The 24,648-nt window shown below is 31.8% G+C and overlaps 2 protein-coding genes across 2 annotated transcripts; one reads left to right on the top strand and one right to left on the bottom strand.

Annotated features, from left to right (window-relative positions):
- Positions 1-7,196: 7,196 nt before the first annotated feature.
- HELRODRAFT_67491 (hypothetical protein) lies at positions 7,197-9,372 on the top strand (the record flags this gene model as incomplete). The annotated part of the gene is made up of 4 exons (XM_009024331.1): positions 7,197-7,312; positions 7,542-7,740; positions 8,996-9,080; positions 9,173-9,372. Coding segments are annotated over 4 exons (600 nt in total), but the record flags the coding sequence as incomplete, so codon positions are not given.
- A 1,634-nt stretch (positions 9,373-11,006) lies between these two features.
- Positions 11,007-24,574, bottom strand: HELRODRAFT_189001 (hypothetical protein; the record flags this gene model as incomplete). Its single annotated transcript, XM_009024771.1, has 32 exons — positions 11,007-11,340; positions 11,730-11,918; positions 12,101-12,272; positions 12,530-12,610; positions 12,729-12,841; positions 13,048-13,197; positions 14,074-14,332; positions 14,417-14,501; positions 14,774-14,860; positions 15,311-15,644; positions 15,726-15,772; positions 15,886-16,001; positions 16,186-16,293; positions 16,901-17,030; positions 17,156-17,283; positions 17,670-17,780; positions 18,197-18,365; positions 19,004-19,093; positions 19,708-19,818; positions 19,940-20,055; positions 20,278-20,344; positions 20,636-20,857; positions 21,105-21,147; positions 21,576-21,708; positions 21,843-21,924; positions 22,343-22,476; positions 22,801-22,946; positions 23,135-23,242; positions 23,303-23,373; positions 23,440-23,547; positions 23,751-23,897; positions 24,485-24,574. The coding sequence occupies 32 exons, from the start codon at positions 24,572-24,574 to the stop codon at positions 11,007-11,009; spliced, it is 4,281 nt and encodes a 1,426-aa protein (XP_009023019.1).
- Between the last annotated feature and the right edge of the window lie 74 nt (positions 24,575-24,648).

Below are 24,648 nucleotides of genomic sequence, written 5' to 3'. Positions count from 1 at the left end.
CCAAAAAAAAAATTGTTTCTGTGAATGTTAATGGAGTGAGAGAGTCGGGCGGATTGTACAACGGTTTCAATGGAAAAAATCGGAAGAGTAACAGCGATGGCGATGATGAAAGCGATGATAGCGAAAGTATGAAGGAGGATGAACGTGACGACGATTTTGAATTGGATCCAGAGAATGGTCTGAAAGTCAAAAAGACAAATGTTAAAAAACGTGTTGTCAATAGTGCTTCTCTTGAAAATGTTGACGAGGTGATGAAAAGTTTTTTTTATCAAGTATCAAACTTTTTCTATGCATTTGAATTTTTGAAGTTTATAGATGATTTTAATGATCCTTAACTGCATCTACGTTTTCTTGGAAATTTATAAAATATAAAAATTAATTTATATATACATTCAAAGTGATCATAAATGTTTTACTATTTTGCATTAACAGTATATTCAGAATAGGACAAAGTTAAAAGATTTGAGGAATGTTGAGGTTGATGAAGACTTTAGCGTTAGTACCTCCATTCAAAATGACAACTTCTACCATCAGATATCTCGCTCAAGACCTTCAAAATTAAACAGCCTGCTAGCCAAGCGACAGGCACAACACCAACTTGATGTAAGTTGTAAAGGTCACTTTGAATCATTACTCATCGAATTTTTGAAGTCCAGATTGGAAAATGGAGTCAAAAATGAAAGCGGAAATGTGGATTGTTGTCAGAGTGATGAAAGGAGTAAAGTATGCTCTCCTCATGCATTTCGCTGCTATTCTTCATTGCATGCTTCACAAAATGTTAGTTTATTGAGTTTTTTATTTTCAATTCAAAATGCAAGACACGCAGGCACGCACACACAGACCGACACACAGACCAACATGTATATATATATATTGACTGAAAGTGTAAATTATATAAAAAATGCTTTTCAGAATAAAAGTAATTTAGAGTGCTATTCCACATTGTGTCGGCATGCTTGCAACACATCCACACTCTGCAACAAATTAGACAGTGGTACAAAAAGTTTGTTAACATCAAGTTCCGATTCATCTTCTTCAACATTTCCATCTGCAACATCGCTTTCCATGCTGTCTCTCCACTCAATAAAAAAAATGTTTCAAGACAACAATATTACTCTTACGACCGAACTTGCATCTGACATTCAACTGAAGTTACATACGTTACACGACACCAGGATTAGGACGTTTCTAAATGACAGTCTGTATGAAAAGAACCTAGGCAGTTGCAATGGAATGATCAAGAATAAATTTTTATCTCCGTCTGCTGATGAATCAACATCATCAATAAAATCTTCAACATCGTCTTTATCATCATCACTAACAACAGCCAGCGTAACAGCAACTGCAGCAACAAAATCAACTCTTCCACAGCCACAAAAATTTTCATTCAAAAATCGACACAGCATCTTTGCCATCGATAGGACGATTTTGAAAAAACTTGCACGTAAAGAAGGTTGCTGTAATAATGAGTTTGATTTGTATCAATTCATCAATTTGTTCGTTACCAATACTAATAAATTCATTTCCACAGGTTTGAGAACGATCATGTTCTACCACCTTCTTATAATTACATTTGTCCTATTCAACCTCCCATACTTTTCCAGTGTAGTTGTTTCTAACTTCAGATTTTATTATTTTTTCATCCTTCTTGACTTTCCTTTTTCCAATTTTTTCCAAATATGTTTTTAGTTTACATTTCAATTCTCTGTAATGAAATGTTTAAGCACTGTGAAATTATTACTAATATAATTATGCTGTTATTATTTTATTGTTTCAATTATTATTATTATTATTTTACTATTGCATAATAATTATAGTATTGTTATTGGTATTATTATATCGTATTAATTATGTTATTATTATAACCGTTCTTTATTATATATATTATTATAAATATTATTATAACTATAATCGTTCCAAAGTTTTCCTCCAGTTTAGCAACTCAGCTTTCTCAGTAATTTAATGATAATTTGTATATGATCAAATTATTGCTTTTGCACTTACTCTGGAGTTAACATTGGAAATCTACATTCTTTGTTGTATGATGTCATGTAATTAAGATAAAACAACTTCTCAACTATGATTAACATGTTAAAACAACATCTCTGTAGTTTTTTCTTGTAATTCAATGCACAACCTATATATATATTGTGTATGTTGATCTATACTAAATTTCGTTCTTTTTAATGTTCTTTTCTCTTTCATTTATTTTCATTTGGCTTAAAAAATTTTTACTTTAATTTTATAAAAAATTGTTTTCTGCCATTTTTTTTATCTAAGTTCTTGCACATTTATTGATAACTACCTTCCGTGTAACAACTCAATATTATAATATTGATTTTCTTGCATAATGCAAAAACATTCCATTTCTATTATAGGACGACGAGAAGTGATAGGATTCAGTTACAACTGTCGAATGACTAATGTTTGCTGGCCTTACCCAAGTTGTCGACCTCTTTTCAAAACTGCTTGGCAATATAGGACACAGGTCTTTAAAATTTTATCCTTTTTAAAATTTATTAACATTTATTTTTTGTGAGACCCATGTTCAATTTTTTTTTCTTTTAATTACAGATGGCAAGCAATATCTCTTCTATTGCCAATCAGTTGAAAGTAATGTGGGCATGTCTTAGATGGGACGACCTGGCTGTTAAACCTCCGTCAACTTTCATCAACACGGTGACAACTGAAACATCAATAACAACTACAGAATTGCTGAAGCGTCGAGACGTGCCGAACAGTGATAATATGAAGTGGGAATTTTTTGTCAGAAAAATTCTTATTCCCATCGGAATGAGCTCCTCCAATTGTCAGACACCCAAAACCTCAGATGGTTGGTTTGATTCAGTCAACATTTTTTTTCCTGTCAAATTATCCAAATATTTCCAAAGTTTCAAACAATATTTTATATTTATTTTTCAGCTATTTTATAGCCATTTGAGAAATATAACTTTTTTTAAATTAAATTAAAAGTTTAGTTTTCCAGGCTTTATTAACAGTTATCAAACAAAATTTTTTTTCTACGTTATACTCTCTTAAGTTAATATCTTATTGAAGATTACATTTTATTTTGTTATCACGTTTTTCATGTTTAACTGCACTGTAAAAAAACCACCACATCATCATCGTCACCATCAGAGAAGTACACGTCGAATAGGAGTGGGTTGCGACAAAGGAAGAAAATGGAGGAACCTGGCTTGAAGGATCCAGTATTAAGTGAGGAATGGCTCAGTGATCAACTTGTTGAACTTTGGCAGGTCATAACATTCGATGAAAAGTTAGTTGGCTAATTTTTAAATTATTTTAAAACAATATTGGCGAATTAATTTTATGTTCAATGAAGTATTAGTATTGGTGTAATTTTTATTTATTTTTGCAGAATGGAGAGAGAAAGATTAGAAGAGGAAGCAAAGAAAAAGAAAGAAGAGCTGATGATAAGGAGGAAGTTGGCTGAAGAAAGAATGAAAATCATCCAACAAAGAAAGCTGGCCGCTGCAAAGGTTCTTCATGCTTGATCCCGATCATATTCAAAAAGAGTTGCACATTTATAAATGGCTTTAAAAATCATTTATATGAGAAATTTTTACAAAATTGATAAAATATTGTTGCAATTATTGTTACAGATTTTAAATAATGCAGAGTTTATTTATACAATTATACTAGAAAATCTAATAATGTTGGAAAGATTTTAACTTTACAATCTTTTTAATTTTTTTTTAATATTTTATAGAATATTTATTGTACTTGAAAATATGAAAATATTTTGGAGAATAAAAATACATGCCCATTAGGAGTCTACAGTGGGCGGCACGTTGCACAATAAAAAGTTGGCAACATCATTCGGCAACAGTGGCAACAACGGGGCTGGCACCGTGAAGATCTATCAAAATCACTTGCAACAATCTTCTGCCGATGGTTTGTTTTTTTAACGTGATCAAATGCGGCATTACATGCTTTAATAATCTTTTGTTGTGATTATTTTGATTTTTTTTTAATCAAAGTAAATTTAGCGTTAAATATTGTTCACTTTAAGCTTGTAAAATTATAATGGTCTCGGCTGAAACAAATTTCAGTAAGCATTTAATTCGCTAGCATTTTTAGATACTTCAAAGATTTATTTTTCTTAAACTAATTGAGCTAAAAAAAATTCTATCTACCAAAAACTTTAAATTATTTCAAAATATTCATTATTTATTTCAATTTAATTATTTTACAAAATTTCCCACCACAGATGACAAAAATCCTTACAAGAACATTTGCATTGTTGCAACGGATGATGGCCAATTTGAAATTCATGGTTTACAATCAAGTAAGTAAATATCTCTTTTTGTTTTTTGTTCGTGTCTGATATTTTTTTGAGATATGTTGTGGTTTGAGGGTTATACATGCAAAATTCAAGAGACCTTAATAAAATAGACCAGCAGATAATACAGCTACCAAATGGAAACATTCACTTGGCAACGGTCAACATAACAACGAGTGATTTTGAAGAAGATGGTGGTGGCGACATTCAAACATTCATTCTCGGCCCACAAATTGTGATCTCATCTATCGACAGCAGCAGCAACAACAACAGCAGCAACAAAAGTAACTTGACAAAAGTTCAAACAGCAACAACACCAGCAGATGAGTTGTCATCAGCACTGATGGAAGATTCATCATCTTCTTCTTCATCTCATCAACCTATGTTTTTTGACAGTTCAACGAATTCTATGCAACCAGAGGATGATGTGTCACTTGTAAGTAACAGCAATGACAGTTTTTCTCTCACTCCTCAAGTTATGCAACAAGGTTCGTTTAGTCTTTAGTTAGATTATATTTAAATATAATCTTCTTTTTTTTATTTTTCTGTTATCTTAACAAATTTTCAGTTAGCATCTTATAAAGCAAATGCAGGTAAAATTTATGATTCCCTTCCTTGTATAAATATACAGGGAAGAGATTCATAAATTTTATTTCAATTCAATATCTTGAATGTGTTGTGTTTTTCATTCTTTTTTGGAATTTTAGTCTGATTTGTCTCATGTTTTATATAATTTATAACTAAAAAAAATATTGTAGTGAGTAGATTTGATTGCAACGAGTTCCCCGCCTGCCTTTTGCAATGTGCTTGATGTGTTGTTTCTTATTGTTATTGTTATTAAATTATTATTTTGATGTCATATTATTATTGTTGTTGTTGTATAACAGTTTTTTAATGCGATTATATTCATTCTCTTTAGTCGTGAATCAGGCCTTGACACAGACAAACAATCCTGACATACAAGAGAAATTGTTGGACATGCAAAAACTTGTGCAGAAGAAACTTCAACCTTCGACTTCATCTGCCGCATCAACACCTCTTTCTTCCGTCAGATCAATAGCTTTGCCAAAAACATTCTACAGAAATAAAACTCTTTCAAAAAATAAAACAGATAAATTTGCCAATATTAACAGCAAGGTCACAACAGCACCTGGCATTAACAAGAGTCTCAGAACAACTGACAAGAAGGAGCAATCCAGGTTCATAGTTGCTCGATTGTTATCCTATTAGTTGTCATGCTTGTTAAATTTTTCTCTTTAGTTCAGTTCTGCACTCAGAAATACTGAATGTTGAAACGATAAATTTTTGTCATTTGCTCTAATTGCTTTAATATTACATCATTCAATTATGTGAATTATGTGAAAATTTATTGTCACTCTAATCATAATTCATTTGTTTTACTAACCATCATCGAATCAGGTTGTTAGTCTGTGGTCAGGTCTTAAGAAATATCTTGGACAATGTTGTGAAGATGGAACGAATTGAAATGAAAAAGTATGATATAAATGTTTCACTTTTGTTTTTTATTCCAGAGCAATCTGTGCTTCGCTGGCATTTGTTTTGATGGTTAGCTTATCATTGATCTAAAATAAATTTGGTTTAGTGTGAATTTCATCTCGGCAAATCGTCTTCAAACTAAAATAAATTTAAGATGTCGTTGCATGAATTTCGTCTGAACATAATCGGAGCGACTATAAGGAATTTTTTCCACCATAACAGATTTAAATATTATAAAAAAAATCGATTTTGTCTCATTGCCACATTTGTAATTTCTATACATCAAGAAACAGGCTACATTACTCTCTCTTTTCGTATCTGCAACGATAGATATTCTCTCTCTCTCTCTCTCTCTCTCTCACTATATATATATATATATATATATATATATATATATATATATATATATATCCCTTCGGTTTATGATTCACAGAGATTCTGGAAAAATTCTCAATTATTATGCCATTACTTGCATGCTTCATACGATGGCATGAGCGAGTTCACACACTTCTAAAACTTTTGTTTTCTCACCAGTTAAAAAAAAACTTTTCCCAATAATTCATTACTGGTTGCCTTGTATAATTCAGCCAGAGTTCATTTTGACTCACATGAACATTTAAATGTATAATTTATTAGTAATGAGATTGTCTTGATTATATCCTTCTGTCATTACATTTTTTGATAAATCAGCTAGACTAATTCTACCTACTTTGCTAACCTAACTTGTTTAATATCGAACAACTATATTAGATTTTTATTTAATTAAATTTATTTTAATTTGTTTGTTGATTTGAGTAAACCCATTTTATTTTTGTTCTAGAAATGCTCGTGAAAAGTTGAAGCAAGATAAATTGAGACAGCTGGCATTGAACAAGTTGGAAATTATGCTGGAGAAGAGGAAAGAAATGTTGAAGAAAGAAATTATTCATAAACGACGACAGCTAGATGCTCGTTTAACGGAAAAAATTAAAGTTTTTCACTTTTAAAAATTGATATCTCTTTTATTCTTGATAAAAAATTTTTGTTTTGCGTTTCGTTGTGTATGTTTAACGTAATTTTTTTGTAAAATGTGTCAATAAATGCAATAAAATATCAGTTTATATATTTGCATTTTTGGCATATTTATTTATTTTTGCATAATTATGTGCATATTTAAATTTTGAAGAATGAACTAAAAGAAAAGGAGAGATTGGAAAAATTGGAGCACTCCTTATCAGCCAGTCACCAATGTGTAACACCTCATAAAGTTCAGCAACATTCAACTCCAAAGCATTCGTCATTATCGCCGAGACCACACAGACCAAAATCATCTGTAAAAAGATATGAAGCAGATGATAATACGAAGCATGGTAGAAAAAGGTTTAATTCAAATTCACATAGTGCTAAAAATTCAACTGGTTCAGTACAGAAGCATTCAAAAGAAAAAGACACAATGTTGTCGACAAATACAGAACATAATTCTTCTGCAGTAGAGTTGTATTGCATCTGTAGGACGCCTTATGATGACTCCAAGTTTGTTATGAATGCTACTTCATCAAATACTTATTTTAAGTTCTTTTTAACAAATTATTTGTGGATTTATTCTTTATTTTTTTTTATAATTCAATGAAATGTTCAAATAATATCCATCAAGTTAATTAATCTTTCTTCGTTTTCGCATTGTTGGTTTTTCAATTTCTTTTTTAATAGCTTATCATTGTTGCTTCTTTTAACTTAATTTTTTTTAAATGATGATTTGCAGGTTCTACATTGCATGTGACCAGTGCCAGGATTGGTTCCACGGCTCATGCGTTGGTATTTCAAAATGTGAGGCTGAACAACTGGATACATACTCGTGCCCCAGCTGCAAACAGACATCCAGTAGAAGTTCAGGCAATCAAAACAAACTCCTGACTGATGAACAGTGGATAGAAGTTCACAAGGTCATCCGGCTCCTCAAGGTTTCAATAATATTTTGTCTTCCTCATGTTATTAAATTTTCTGGTTCAATAATAATTTTAGACAAAGATATAGTTCGGTTCTCACTGAGACATAGCGCAAATTTATTTAGAGAAAAAAGCATGGACAAATCTTTAGCTCAAAAGCAAACTAAAGAAGAAATTTTTAAAAAAGTTAAATCTTTAAGGCAAATTTTCTTGAATAGATTAGTTTAAAACTTTGTTAAAACGTTATAAAAATATTCCTTTGTTACAACCAATGGACATTGAAAAAATTTTGAATCTGAAATTAGTTTGAGTTATTTAAATTATAATAAAATATAATAAATGTTTCTGAAGTTATAATTTAGAATTATGTGTATCAGTACTAGTTAAGATTTGCAATTTCGTTAACGTTTAAGGCAATTTTTAATTTCTTCTCATGCATATTTTAAAATTTTTCATACAAATCTTCGAGTTTTAAAAGTCAAGCAACTTACCAAGTTTATATATTTCGCGGCCGCTGGTTAAAGCAGATCGCTATTAACAAAACATGACAACATGATAGATTTTTTAAGACATATTGTATTTTATTCAAACCAAAAATAAATTGAAATAAAATTCATTTATTAACCAAAGCAAGTTAATTTTTTAAGCGCCATATTAATCGATGGGAACATATACGAAATTAATACTTGAACTATTGCTATCTATCCACCTAGACCTCTGAACAGGCCATAAAATATGTCACAATAATCTATTATTATTGTGATTTATTGTGAATTATAATTATTTTGAATTTATTTTTTGCGCTCGTAGATGTGATACACATTGAAATGACTGAATTGTTTCATAAGGAGAATTGCTGTTCTTGAACGTGTTATAAATTATAATAAAAATCCTTTCCTTCTTTTTCTGCAGCTTTACGGCTGATAGGCTATCTTTATGCTTTTGATCTTTGTTGGAAATCTTTTGAAAAGCAGGACAATTAGATATTGTTGAAAATGTTTTTCTCCTTAATGTATGATACTAGGCTTACTAGGTTTTCATTTTTAAAATTTGAGTGTATATCTTCTGGAATTTGGTATTTTTTCCTGCTTTCAATATGTTTGACATTCTATGCTGCTAATATATATTGGTGGATTGCTAGTTTTGCATTACATTTCTCGCAAAGTGGAGCTCTTGTTTTGTTTAATATCCATGAATATCCATAATAATATCCATAATGATCCGTTGATACTTATCTGAAAAATTAACATATATTAACAAATTTGGTCAGGTGCACAAGAATGCGTGGCCCTTCTTACAACCAGTTGATGCCGCCCAAGTTCCAGATTATTACAAAATCATTAAAGAGCCCATGGGTACGCACGTCTTTTTCTTTGAAATTTTTTCATTCTACATTATATAAGTTGCAAAAGTCTTTTAATAATTGAACTATTTTTAATTTATTCAGATATGACGACGATAGAAGAAAAAACGTGTAGTCGAAAATATGAAACTTTAAATGATTTTGTCAAAGATGTCATGCAAATATTTGATAATTGTCGTTACTACAATGCCCGCAATACGACTTTCTATAAATGCGCCGACATTCTTGAGATATATTTTGTCAATAAATTAAAAACTCTTAGAAGCAAATTAAACGATATGTGAAATAGGATCGCGGTTTCATTTATTAATATGGTTTCCTTTCATTCTTGTATAAAATCCAAACATCTACATACATGTAGGAGCACGCGCCGCATCCATAGATGTAGAAACCTGACGAGTTTCTATATCTATGATCACATCCAGCAGCTAATCTGTTATGTTATTTCATCGCCGTTTTGAAATTTAGCTCTTACCCTGACTCTTAACTTGAATAATGTTTATCATCATGGCTACCAATAAGCTCGGTTGAACGATTGTGTCATTTGTATATATCTTGTGTTCGTTGTAAATAGTTTTTGGAATGTTCATTTTATGACAGTTTCAATATCAAACATTTTAAATCGATTTGCTTTAGTTTAAAAATATGAAAACAATACATTTGTACTTTTATTTTGGATAGCACTTTGTTAACGCAATCAACAGTCAACATTAATTACATGATTGTTTTTGAAATTGAAATAATGATATAAAGAATAAAATTCAAGAATATTACGTAAGAATGCAATCATCAGTGTGACTGCTCCCTTGTATATACATACGTACATAACTTATATGAATTTGTAACAAGGTGATTTGCGGTCAATTAAATCAACTGGCATAATCATTTCTTTTTAGCCTGCTAACCTTAAACGTCGAACAACAAATAGATCTAGTCCACTCTTACAAAACAATAACGTTTGAATGAATTTTCATATGAACATAGTTGTAAATGCTGAAAACCACGTTACTCACAAACAAAAAATGGGACTTAATTAATGACTGAATGAATTTATTTGATAATCTCTTTATACATTTTGTTCAGTATTAAATAAATACACAAATTAGACGAACAAAAGTTTAATTGAAAATTTGATATATGCAGATATCAGTGGGCTGGAAATATGATCGCAAGCTATTAAAAACCAAGATAAAGAAGAATAAGGAAAAAATGAGCATGGTAGGGCATTGATAGGTATGCTTTCACAAAAAGATGGCACCACTGTGCAAGGAAATGCAATAAGGAAATATAGGTAACAACTTTTGAAATGATTGGCGTCCACAGCTGGAAAGATTCTGCTTAAGCCAGTAAAGAAAATCTAGAGTTTAACCTGTGATGTGATGGTGTGACTAATAAAGTTTTCTCAGAACATGGCGATCTGTACCTGACAATTTCATGGAAAATACATATAAAAGGATATTGATAGAAGTATGTGTATCCACATTCATAAATAACTAAACTGTACAGTACATAGATAGATGTACATTTAGAATATTGTAGAGTAGTGAACGAAAATAAACAATAATCATGGATAACGCTGTATGACAAGACCAACAAAAATAAAATATAGATTTGTGAAAACGCTCAACTAACTTAACGTTAAAACTAAAATTAATGAAATGTTAGTCTATCTTAACGAAAAAAAATCAACAAAATTACAAGTCACTGAATAAGTTACTTAGAATGGAATATTGAAATAATAGTTAAGAAACACGAAGAGAAACCATCTCGTTTCAACATGGACGTTTAGCATTGCACAGGTAATACAAATGTAATTACAAAAACAAGTTACTCGAAGACAACTTGGACACTGTGTACTTCCATAGTCAATTTACAAATAAAAATGAAAAGATAAATAAGAAAGCGAAGAATTAATTATCTACATGATTATACAAGTCCTATCTGAACTGGATGATTTGACATTACCATCATCTCCGGTAATCTCCTCATCGTCGTTCTGACTTTCATTCTTTGTGTTGTCACTCGTGTTGGAATTATCTGTTTTACCTGATATACTTGATGTCATCTGATCGCTCTCAGCCTTGTTATGTGTCTCAACAGAATTTTGTCTTAGTTGATTTGCCATACTTAATCGCTTGCTGGCCTGATTAGATGCTGACGACGATAATGATGACGTCGATGTTTTTTTTTCCAAACTCTCCAGTAGAAGAATATCTTCATGCAAACTTCTCAACAGATCTTCATAACCCAAACTATACAAATTGTATCATACATAGTTGTTCCTTATTTTGCATTTTTCAAAGATGTTGTATCACGTAATATAATCAACGCTAATTAAAGATATTTTTGAAGCAAGATTATAAAGATATTCGCAGCAGGTTTTTACGTTGCTTCAAAGGTCAGTCATACTTAAAAAACTACACCATTAACTCCCATTATGCATTATTTAGAGAAATGCCATTATATATCATATTAATATTACATTCTTATTTCTCAAGTTTATATTAACGATCATCTGCAGGCCGGCTGTTTCTACTACGCGGCAAGAATTAATTTTATTTACTTCAAAAATTTTTTATCTGCGTAACAAAAATAAATCGGCTGAAAAAATTTGGCATGTAAGCAATTTGCAAAGACTAACCATTCTGTCTCCGACCACTTTTTGAAAGCTTTGAGACCCTCGTTCATGCGTTTGATGCAATCTTCTGGCGTATCTGGTAGGTAGGCACTTGAGACAACTCTGCTGAACAGTGTCACATCCTGCAAGACGATGCTACACACAGATGCCCACTCATAACAATATGCCTCCATCAGTAGCTGGTACAGAAATCTAGATCAATACATGTTCAACCCAAAATAATTTTGTTGTTAAGTTTACGAGACTCAGCAGATGACAAAAAATTTAGAACAAACATCAAAAAGTTAATATAAAGAGGTTTAATCTGTAATAGAAGAAGGGGGTGAAGCAATTGATTCAAAAATTAAATGAAAATGATATTATTGCAAACAGACCTAAGTTGTATGTTTGATTGCGGTGGTCCGGTTTTCAAGGAGGCCAAATCAAGACAGAGGCGATCCATTTCACTGAAACTGGACATGGTGACGCTCGATCCAGTGACCTCATTCCATGAATCCGTACTTTCTTTCTCACATGAAGCCGTCTCTGAATGGTTCATACTGTTCGCTGTTTGTTTTGTACGTTTGCACTTTATTATTTTAATTATTTGTGACTTTCAACACATTATTAATATGTATTGGAAAACGATAAAAACATTAAAAAATTTAACCAGATTCCCGCGAGCTCAAGTTGATATAAAATGCGATGGCATGATAGCAAAAATGTGCTCCATTAATACGGTTCAAACGAAAACTAGAGAGAATAATAAACACTTGCCTAAAGCTTTGTAGGAGCTTTTAGTCAAAAAAAAAACTAAATTATACCTGTGTTATTGACATCTGAAGATTTTTCACTGACCAAATCCAGTTGAGAACTTCCTGAGCCAGTGCTAGCTAAACTGTTAGCTGAAAAAATACATGTGGCTATAAAATTTTTAGTAATTATCAATTTCAGAACGATATAAGAATTGAAAAACTACACGCAGCTATAAAATTTATATTAATCTATAGCATGGGAAATAACTTGAGGTAAGTCTTGTAAGATTGGAAAGTGGAACGACAGGGTACGGCCACTTGAAATCATCGTGCAGGGTCTTCAGAGCACTCACGTAATCATCGACACGGGCAGATAAGGTTCTGCATCAATTGTTTCAAAAATGGAAAAACAATGAAATATTTAAAAAATGATTTAAATTATATTGTTATTTATCAAAGCTGATTATTTTTAAACATTAAATAAATTTGCTAAACAGCCTATTTAAAAAAATCTACATCATATAAAATAAAAAAACAGATGATAAAAAACTATAGAAAACGCTAAATTCATGAAAACTGATTGAAACCTTTCTTTCTTGAGCCAGCTTACAAGTTGGTAATCTTCGAGATTGGCAGAAAACTTGGCGAGGTCCCGCAACTTATATGACTTTAATAATTTCTTGGCATGTCTGTCCAGGATGCTCTCCACATTAAATCTTTCCATGCTATCCGAATCCCTGGATGAAGTTGAAATGTGTCGACTGTAAAAATTTTATTTTAGCATCCAAATTATTACTCACAGAAATAAAGATAAAAATATAATCAATTTTCAACTTCCAAAAGTTGTAAACAAAAAATAGTATAAAAAAAATCAAATTTCGTCAATAGAGGTTTTCATTCCCTCTTTATACAAAACAGAACAAATATTCTCTCATCATTCGCTAATAAACATCTATCAAAACATTAAGAACGATTGAAACAGTATCTATCTGCTGAAGACTGACTGCTAGCTAATGAAGGCATGCTGGCAACCATTCGTTTGAACGCACCGGCGCCTGGCATTTTTATTAATTATATTAAAATTCAATTACACAGACGTAAAACTCCATTATTCTCAGCGTTTCAATATATTTCTGCCGTACCAATTTTTCTCAGACGACATTTCACCAACAAACTATATACATAACCTTAATGTATAACTGTATAACCTTAACTCTTCCTTCACATTAGAAAAGAATTCTCTTCTATTGTGAAAGTAGGTTTTTGTGACTTGAAATGACGTAAAGTAAATTCCAACGAGCCGCGTTAATTTTATTATGCAAGCCATACAAATATGAAATAGTGGAGGTATGTGTATGCGCATGCCTTAATTAGTTTCTTCAACATTTTTTTACACTAAGACTAGACACGTTCAAACTATTCAGTGTTGAAGCTTGTACAGATAGCGATATAACCAAAATGCTGCACATCTCTTTAGTGCAACAACGTAAGAAAGGATATGACACTCCCGCTAGAACTAACATGACAATCAGTTTAAGCAAGTAAACATCGACCTAATAGCATTGTTAATCTTTAGAGCGTAAAACCGATCATTGATAGAAACGAACAACCACCTCTTTGTAGCGTGATTGTCCGCCTTTCCGACACTTCCCTTCACCATGCCTTTAGGTAGTTGCTGTTGGTCTCGCGTTTGTTCTTCCTTAGAAAGACTTCTTGCTCTAACGACACCTCCATGCAAGAATGGATCAACTGCTGCCTCGTTAGTAGCAGATGGGCTGGTGCTATAGAAGCCACCTGAATGGTATATGGATTGACTGTTTTGTCGTATTCTCAACTTTGAAGAGCCACTTTCCTTCGTGTCACACGTCAAATCTGGAAAACAAATTTACGCAAATAAAAAAACTGCATCACAATTAATTTTTTAATAAAATGTCAGCTGAACGGAAATCCACTGACCAATGACAGAAAGATACCTGACAAGATCCCTTGCCAGGTCCCACGATGATTCATTCAGAGCAGCATCTAGCAGGGAGATGGCGTGCTAAGAGAAATGTTTGAATAACATTTTTTATAATTAGGTAAGGAATCGTAATTAACACTGATATTGGATGAAACTTTCATGTTCAATTTTGATTATTTGCAATGCAAATTATTTTCATATTACTATTATTTTGCGAAAAATTAAAAGAAGTTTTCCAAAAAATACAAACAAAAAAAATCAAATGTATAGATGAAAAAAAATCAAATGACAACAATTTCAAGTTTTGAGAAAATAAAAAAAAAACAACGTATAAACAGTAAAGTTTCCCTCACTTGTCTTGCTTGGTTAGGCTTTTCAAGGTTTTGTAGGATGATAAGGTAGGAGGCAGCAGTGGTCAGCTTGTGTGACTTCAAACAATCCTTCGTAAGAAAATAATTACGAAAAGGCTATGTTACACCAATTATTATTAAACTATATTATTTAGTTTTTTCTTTGATTTTCTTTCTCTTCCTCTATAGTATAGAGGAAGAGAAAGACTCTCATTTCTGAGAGTCTATACACTACCTCTCTCTCTCTCTCTCTCTCTCTCTCTCTCTCTCTCTCTCTATGTCTCTGTCTGTCTCTCTTTCTCTCTCCATCTTGATTTTTATGTAACAAAAATTCAAAAACGATTCAAAATCCCAATTAAGAAATTAATGTGTTGCTGCCAGTGATCCACCCCTGCAGAACTATTGAAAGACAGAAAAAAATAATAATTTTTAACATTTAATTGGATGTCAAATAAATATTTATCCAAAAACAAATTTGTATGGAGTACCATTTGGAAGATTATAAAATCTCTCACTATAAACATGATCTTAAATGTAAACCTGAAAGAGATCAGCCGGATTTCCAACCACACTAAAGAAATACTCCCACACGGCAACATCTGACTTTCTAGCACAATGAGCAATTGTTTGAAGATACTCGGGAAATTCTTCAACGAAGGCCACAACACGAGGCAATAAGGCATCTAAAAATTGAGATGCGGTCGTTAATGACATTGACCAAGTTCTCCAAACACAAGCATTCATCTCACCAGGGATGGGTTCTTTTGAGGTAGCTTCTTCTTCGAGTACTTCGTGGATGAGCAACTCGAGCACGTGAGGAAAGTACACAAGGTCTGTACAACCACGAGCTATCTCTAATGCATGGACTCCTAAACTGTCAATCAAAAATATCGATGAGAAATTTATTAATTTAACAATTTAATAAAAGGAATTCTGAAAAAATTCAAGAACCTACTTTCTTCTAAGAAGCTGTCTCAATATATGATGCAGATAAACTTGACTCTGTGTAAAGAAATATATCAACAAGTTTAGCAAATCGTCAACTGAAAAATCAATCCCAAAATGAGCAATGCAAAGATCTGATAGGACATAGGACAAGTCAACATATATTTCACCGTTCGTTCAAGTTGCAGATAAGGCAGCTGTCGTTGACCAGTCTCCTCACCATTGGTTGAGTAGCACACAGCCTCGCTGATAGCTCCCAATATAATTCCAGCCTCAAACAACATTGCTGATGTATTAATAACGCAAAGTTTAAATTTAAATATCAATAAATAAAAAAATTATTTTGAATTAAAACTAAATGATCTTCAATATTCCATTTGAGAGCTTAGAAAAGTTTTTTAATTGAAAATAGTGTAAGATATTTGAACAAAAGAAGGATGAAGATGAATAGTAAAATAAAACATTCTGACCTAGTGGATAAATATCAGCTGCAAATGGGAGCATGATTCGTTTGGAAAGGAAGCCCTTGTTCTTTCCCATGTCCTCTCTCTGCTGCAGTGGCAGCCAAACTTTTAAGCCTGGTGTAACAGTTTGTAAATATAAATCAATTCCATCCGCATTTCGTTGCATGCATTTTAAAATTTAAATGAAAAAAAACTTATCAGTTAACAAATAATATTGTTCAATAAAAAAGGAAGGAAGGAATGAAGGAAGGTATTAATTTGAGCAGCGCCCTTAGCATAGATTTTGAATTTATCATCCCAGTACATTCATAGTATATGAGCATTAGGCAGACTCGTTTCTGATAAGGGAAATCTCTTGTATTCAAACCCGATCACTACAAAAGAGTAACTGGACACTTGGCCACTACATCACATTCCCAAACTTTAATACTATAACTTCATCTCCATCATGTCAAAAAAATAAAACTTTCAAGTTCTGCAGTTATGTTACTGTTCAGATTGTAAGTGTCTGTCTGAGGATAAGCGCTGTGGAAGCACGCAGCGTAAACGTGGTCCCATGTTAAAGAAAGGCTGATAGAAACAATAAAACACATGACAAAATAGTTATTCCTCAACTAGCTGGTAGAAAAACAATATCACTAGTGAGAAATGAGACAGTGTGCAGCTAATTTTGCTTGGAAACATAAAAAAATACAATGTTTTAATGTTGAATCATGTAAACTTTGAGTACCATTAGCTCCACATCCAAGCCACAAAACGTTAGTCAAGTGAGGTTTCTGATGGTTCGACCTCCAGGACAACCACATATTTTCAACGGAAGATGCTACTATGACTGGAGCCGTGAAGGCCAACTGAATGTTTCGTAAAATTTCATCATCAACATTCTAGCTGACAGCTGCTATCAAAAACTAAAGCAAGAATATTGTAAATTATGGCAATTATTCACGAAAAATAAAACACCTAACAACGTACGCACCCAATTTTTCTGAGCGGATCCATCATTAGCAGTTGATCTATCTCGCTGGAAAAGCAGAACTCGACCAGCCACGTTAATGAGAATACTCTCCGCTTCTGTACCGTCATCACTGTTTTTCTTTGTTGAACCTCAGTACGTGGGTGGTAGAAAAATACTTCAGTATAAAATTATAACAGGTAGCACTTTAAACAATAGTTTATCACAGAAATCATCAAATAGATTTTCGTGTTATGGAACTACCAAATCATAAAAATCCTTACTAAAAGTATTACTATACAGATTAATAATAATTGTCAACTAAATGCACAAAAATTTCGCAAATTCTCATTAAAAATTAAATATTCGTAAAAGATGAAAAACTAAACAAAAAATTTAAGGACAATCTAGAAAAAATTATAAAATTATTCACAAATACACAAACTGTATACATTATTATAATAATATTGTATGTAATAGAAGCAGTTTAACAGGAATGAAAATGAAAAGAAGAGAAGATTGTAAGGAATGTATCAACCAGCGTCCGTTCGCAAGGATGTGAGAGTAATTGCTGCAACATTGGATGGATGGGGGATGAAGTTGATGATGTTCACCTCTTGAAGCTTCGTTACATTCAACTCCAGGAAAGCTGGGCGTAAAAACAAGATGAGCTTAACGACGTAATTTTATGATTGAAAAACTTTATATATAAATAAGCTAATTTATCTGGTAAGCAAATGCATTAACTTTGTCACAACTGAGACGTAATTAATAATTAATTAATTATAATTAATTAACATCAGAGGTCATAATAGCACAATATAATAAATGCAGAATATACAATCTAAAGAATGACACAACTGTGGTAAAAAAGCAACAATTCGAATGAACATGTACTGGTTCTAATGCAAATAATTGTGAACACATATTAGCAAATCCACACAATTTAACAAATATAAATAAATATCACAAAAGGTTAGTCAAAATAAAATTTTAAATTAAAAGCCATCGACCAAAACAAAGTTTATAAATAAATCAACAGAATAATAAAAAAGCTGAGCTTACATTTATGGGCAGACATTTTTTTGGTGATATGATAAATAGCTATGATGCAGTCTGAAAAAAGAACAATGAGGTAATCATAGAAGATATTCAACAGGACGATTTGGGATGGCGTCTTGACGACATGGGCAAATGCGTTGTCCAACTTGCTGTCGCGAGGATAAAATCGAACCTGATGTTATATGCGAGGTTATTGGTTTGAGTCATTATGTAAGAATTGTAGTTTTCATAACAATTATTACATAAGAATCACTGCTTCACAATAAATTAAACAAATTTCAACGTTTTTCTGTGTGTATATTAATTGAAAATAGTGGTTTTCAACTAATTTTGACTTCTTGAATTCAGTGAGGAAATCCGTATTTTCTAACATATCAATTTTTTTAGACATGAGACATTGTACACTTTTACAAAAAGTTTTTTGAAGTATTTCAAAAAACCTGGCATGCTAGAGAGAAAACAATTACATACTAGGATTTTACGCACCAAATTACAAATTAATTTATGTATCATATCCAATGTAAAAGGTGCGCGTCAACTAGTATCATTACGTAACAAATTATTGCAGTTTCATGATAATTTACTGTTCGTAATGTCTGCTTGTGTATAAGTGTATTCTATATGAATATATTTACATGATTTTATTTTTACTCTACATTAAATATACAGTAAACAAAATTAAGACTATAAAGTTGGGATCTAGAAATATGGAAACCAGTGAACCAAAAATAATTTAATAAATTATTTATCAACGATTTTACAGGCAGGTAAAATTACAAATAAAATAATTTAAACACAAGCAGAGACAACCTCATCCCTCTGATCGAGCATGTTGTAGCAGGCAGCACAGATGAACTCCCTCCACCACAACAAACCGCCAGCCACCATCATGTCTCTTTCCTGCGTCAGTCATGTGATTGTGGTGTTGGTGGTTTGTGGTGTGATTAACGACGCAATTAATTTATTGCAGTGGTTGATGTCATCATGTGACGTCATCACATGCAGAGATGTAGTTTTTTATATTAATCAAATGATCAATTTATTATATGTATAGTGACCAGTTAAATTTTTGTCATAAATGTGACCGGAAAATAACAAAAGACCAAAATGTATGATAATAAAAGTTGAGGAAACAATTAGATGATGATTCCTTAAAAAATTTACAAAAACAATTTAAAGTTGTCCAAAATTATTCCACATTAGAGATACTAGATAATGAATTAATATTATATGACAGTCCACTATATTGTATGTACAAGGGTGAATATTATTATTGTTATTAATGGGGTTTAAAGTGGCTCAGAAGATTATAGTCAGTGTAAGAACCACTACTAATTAAATTGTAATTGGAAGAAGAAAAGGAGAAAGAAGAGAAACGTCATCAAAAGAAAATAAATTGATAAGATGATATATAACTTGATGTAACACTTCAAAGATTGAAACTAGAAAAAAATCCAAATTCACTTTTTATAAATGAAAATTTAAAAGGTTGTACAAACTACTCAAAAAAATACCTGCATTTCATTGCCAAACATCTTCCACTTCCTCGTTGACAGTGCGTAATGCACCATGCCCCTCCTACCAGCTACAGCTATCCAGTGGCCGGATGAACTCATCGCTGCATACTGCAAAAAAAAATAGTTTAAAATAACCGACGTTGAAAATTTGATAGTAATTCAACTCAAAATAAGTATTACTGCCATCTGTTAAAACTTAGAACAAGAACAGGAAAAAATGAGTACATACTCTAATGGGCCAGTTGTTAACGATGTAGGTGGATGGAAGAGTCATGACGTGCCACTGTCTGTTGCCTACTATAGCAGAAGGTGTTTGATGGAAGTATGCAGTACTCGATGATTCACCTGTTCATCAAAATTCAACCAATACGCAACAATCATAGTGTGTTTTTTCAAAACTATCGATACAATCGTTATCCAATAACATGTCAAAAGCAAACAGTACATTTTCTAAGGGCAGTGCAAAAGTTGCGAACAAGAAATTTACCAGATTCAATCTTCAAATAAAAATTTAATTTAATTCCACTTTTAAATAATGAAAAAGCAACGCAGACAACGCAGACCGACCTAGCCCATCTTCAGGATTCAAATAAAGTCTGTCCTCTCCTTGCAAAAGCAGATGAACTTGGTTTCCCTGATTGATATTTTAAGGAGTGCATTCAACACAAAAAAAAACGTATTAACACTTTTTATTAAACAATTTTATTAAACAATAAATTCTTCTAGCATTCTTATAAAAGCCGTCACAGCAGTCCCTTCCAAATATAGTGAACAATCCTGGTTAAATTGTTATTTCCATTATAATAAATTATACTACATTCGCAGATGACATTTGGAAACAGCAGACAAATGTGATAAGCATCTGTAAAATATGACTCACAAAACATGGATTCGCACTGAGAGAGCTCTTAACAAAACTCAGAACCATCAAAGTTGAAGTTGCTGATGAAGATGCAGTAGCAAGAGATGATGAAGTAATCGTGGAAGCGTCCTGTGAAATCAACGTTGTCGTTGATGAAGAGGCAGATGGTGGTACCACATGCATGTCATCAGTTTCATGCAGTTCGTTAGTGACATTGTTACTCGTAATATCATCATCTCCCTCATCTCTGATCATCAGTAGGTGATAACCCTCACAACCCCATTCCTAAAAAAAAGAACACAAATCTATACTAGAATCATAGTCAATAAATATGCTATTTAAGGCTTGGGTCTATAAATTGAATAAAAAATTGAAAATAAATATTCAGTTATGAAATTCAAGATATATTGGAAGTATTGAAAAATTCAGTTAATATTGCTCAATGATCAATACATGGTAGATAGGTGCAAGCAAATAAAATGAAAGGAATTCATTTTTCAAATTTGATAAAAATTATTTTAAAAATACTTACCAGTGACGTGAACTTGAAAAATTTCTGATCACCACTGTTGAGTCTGCAAAAAGAAAAACTTTCTTGCAATTGCTAATTTTACAAATAAAAATAACAAAAAAATAATGCAGCATATATACAGCGCCATGAGAACAGTTTCAAGAAGCAGTCAGCTTACCACAAAACTCCCACCATCTTGCTGGCATTAGTTAGACATCATGAATAGAAAAATTGATAAAATTTTTAAATAACAAAAGTGTAAAAAGTTGACACAAGCATTTTTAAAGCTTGAAAATATTTCAGACATTAAACAAGCATATAAATATATTTTTAAAAACTAACGGCTGAAATGTCATCAATTTGAACAGTTAGATAAGATATATATTATACCATCTAATATATCTATAAATAATTACTATGAAAAAAATGTATGCTAAAAAAGAAATAGATAAAAAACTTAATGGAATGAACAATTCAAATGAAAACTGTAACCCCATAGATTGCAGCAGTAGAGATCCAAAGACGCTCCAGATGGCAAAGCCGCCTTTCAACCAAGACATGGCAAGTGCAGATCCATCCGATGTCCACCTCATCTTCATCACAGGACCACAAACTTGGGATGCATCTTAATGAAACATCATGTACGCAGCTCAATGATATGTTGCATCTTAATGAATGTCAGACATTTGAATAAAATGTCAAGCACACGTTGAAAAATATTGTATCCACAAAATGGAGGATTGTGATAAAGTTGCAAACCTGGGAATTCTTTTGAGGATATGATAAGTCTGTGAGAGACAACTAAAGACCCCGTAACTGCATCCAAGTTGTACACAATGCCCTGTCCACTGGTGCATTGTAAATAATTATGTTATCAACCAAAAGTAACAAAATCTTTATATGAAGAAATTCAAACAAACAACAAATATTAAACCTTGCATCTCCAAAAACAATGATGGCATATTTGTGATTAATAGAAACACACGTTGCTGATGTAGAGTCTTGAGCCCAAACCCCAACAACTTGCTAGAAAAAATTAACTTATTTTCAAACTGCCTACATTCTATGTTTAAAATGATTAATTAATTCAATAAAATTAACTGCCTAACAGTCGGTAGAAAAAGCTTAAAAAATAGGAAAACCTCAAGTTAAAGTTGAGAAAATGATGTTGAAAATAAGGTGCCCAACTAAAATAAAATATATTTCTCCAAACATTCAATAAAAATAACTCATTAAATGAAGAGAAGAAATAAGCCGACATGAGGTTCAAACTTAAGACTGTTTGCAGCAAGGAAAGCTGCCCTGCCATCTGAGAGAACAACAGCAAAACCACCCATCTGCGGACTATAGTCGATCAGTGAGACATGGACTGAGGAATTGTTCAATTGTATGGCTGCAAAATTTTTAATAATACATCAAATTATGTTGAACAAATTTTGTTCTCTAATCTTTTTTTGCTAAAAGCAAACTCTAGTAAAACACACAATATAAAACAATATGCACAAAACTTTATGTAAATTTGGTATGCAGCTGATAACTTGAAATATTCAGAATGCTTAAACATGATTAAGTTGAACAACATAAGCAAAGTACAATAATATAAAATAAACTGACACAAAACAGATTAGACAGCATGGTGTAAAAGTATAAAGTGTCAGTAAAAACAAACAAGGATTTAATCAATTGAAATGGCAGTTGACAAGATGAATGAACAAACATCTGGAATGTTGAAGGTCAGCAGAGAATGGCAACGAAGCAAGTTCAATGGTAGCATTGGACTTTATGTGACCATCCGACCAATAAATCCTTTGCAACAAGCCCCTACTTGTAGATATCATAATCTCTTCACGCAAACTAACCATGCTGTCGTTTAAATAAAACATTTATTTAAATCAAACTCTCTCCCTTTTTTTTTACATATTTTTATGTTTGTTCTAAGTAATATAATAATGATCTCTACCAGAAAAAAATGATAGAACATTAAAATAGAAAAACATGGTCAACATTCAGTTAAACAAACCACTTTAAATTAAAAAAAATATTTTAAGAACCTTGTAACACCTCCAGGAATTTGTATATAATGAGACATAGAAATGTTCAATGAGGGAATGGTTTGAAAATTTGATTCGCCATCTTCAGGTAAGATGCTTGAGCTAAATCTTAAATAGTTGAATTCGTTTCAAAAAATACTGATTTAAAAAAGCAATGAACAAAATAACCTTTGCTCATAGCAAGTTTGAGTATTTGTCGTCTTCTCCAGTTTGAAAAAAATAATGTAACCAAGAGATGTCTGCAAGATATTAATGAAGATAAGAAAGACAAAAAACTAAAATTTTAAACATAAATAATCACTAACAGCTATAGCTAAATAAGATGAATCTGGTTTCCATTTGCAAAATTGATTATCACCAAACTTGGAAATGCATGCTCTTGTTCTTCTGAAACCAACTATTTCAACATGTGGCTGCAATGCAATTAGATTTACTTTATTTAATTAAAATCATACTCTTTGATTGTTAATTTTATTAATAATAACAACATTAGACATTAGTAAAAGATAATAATAATAATATTAATAATAATAATGATAATAATAATAGTAAAATAACAACACTATAATATTTTATGTAACAAATAAGGATAACATAAATAACAGAAGAAAGATACTTTGCAGAACCAAATCCCAACAGTTTTTTCGCTGAGAACGGCCAAAAATAATTTATCAAAACTGGCTACAACATCCAAGAGTTTACACTCATCATTGTAACAAACTTTTAGACATCTTGGCCAGCCAATAGGAAAATACATGATAAGCTATTTTTTTAATTGAATTTGAATAACAAATTTGTAAAAAATATATTGATCGTAGATCAATCAAAATGAAATTTCTCCATCCAATGATTATTGTTTGCGGTTCAGAAGTTAAGATAAGGGCTATAACAAAATAAGTTAGGAATAAGTAAGGATATTAGCAGCTAACTAGTGGTAGTTTGTATAGTAAGTATATTAGATTAGCATTTAGCAGTCATTAGTTAGCGTTAGAAGTTAGGAAGGTAAGTAAACCAAGGTAGTATGTGTGACGGAATCACAAAATAAGAAAAAAATCATAACTCGAGTTCGCCATGGTTTAGAATTTTATAAGCCATTTCGAAATTTCTATGTTGAAAATGTCAATCTTTTCAATGTCAATCAATAGCATTTAATCATTATTTAGAAAAGCATTTATTTCTGCAACCAAAACAAATGTTTTTTTAATTTAAACGCATGTTTGGCTTTCGTCGATGAAATTTTAAAATATGGCTCGCTGCTACATTGGCTAAATTAAAAGAATTATTCCCTTTGGAATCTTTACGAAAATGCTCCATTTTATTTATATTATTGAATATTGAATAACTATTGACCTGTCGACCAAGAATTTTAATACCGACATCGCTTGCTCTTTCTAAGTAAACTTTATTGAAAGCAAAGCAGCAATGACGTCGCAGCTCCATTACAATGGTGTAGGAAGATGCCAGTGTGAAAGGAATGTCGAGGCGACTCAGTGTTTCTACTACATTTATAATTA

The sequence above is a fragment of the Helobdella robusta genome (assembly GCF_000326865.2).
Source record: "Helobdella robusta unplaced genomic scaffold HELROscaffold_4, whole genome shotgun sequence".
Taxonomy (NCBI): domain Eukaryota; kingdom Metazoa; phylum Annelida; class Clitellata; order Rhynchobdellida; family Glossiphoniidae; genus Helobdella; species Helobdella robusta.
Note: the sequence above shows the minus strand (reverse complement) of the source record. Positions and strands in the feature narration are given on the sequence as shown.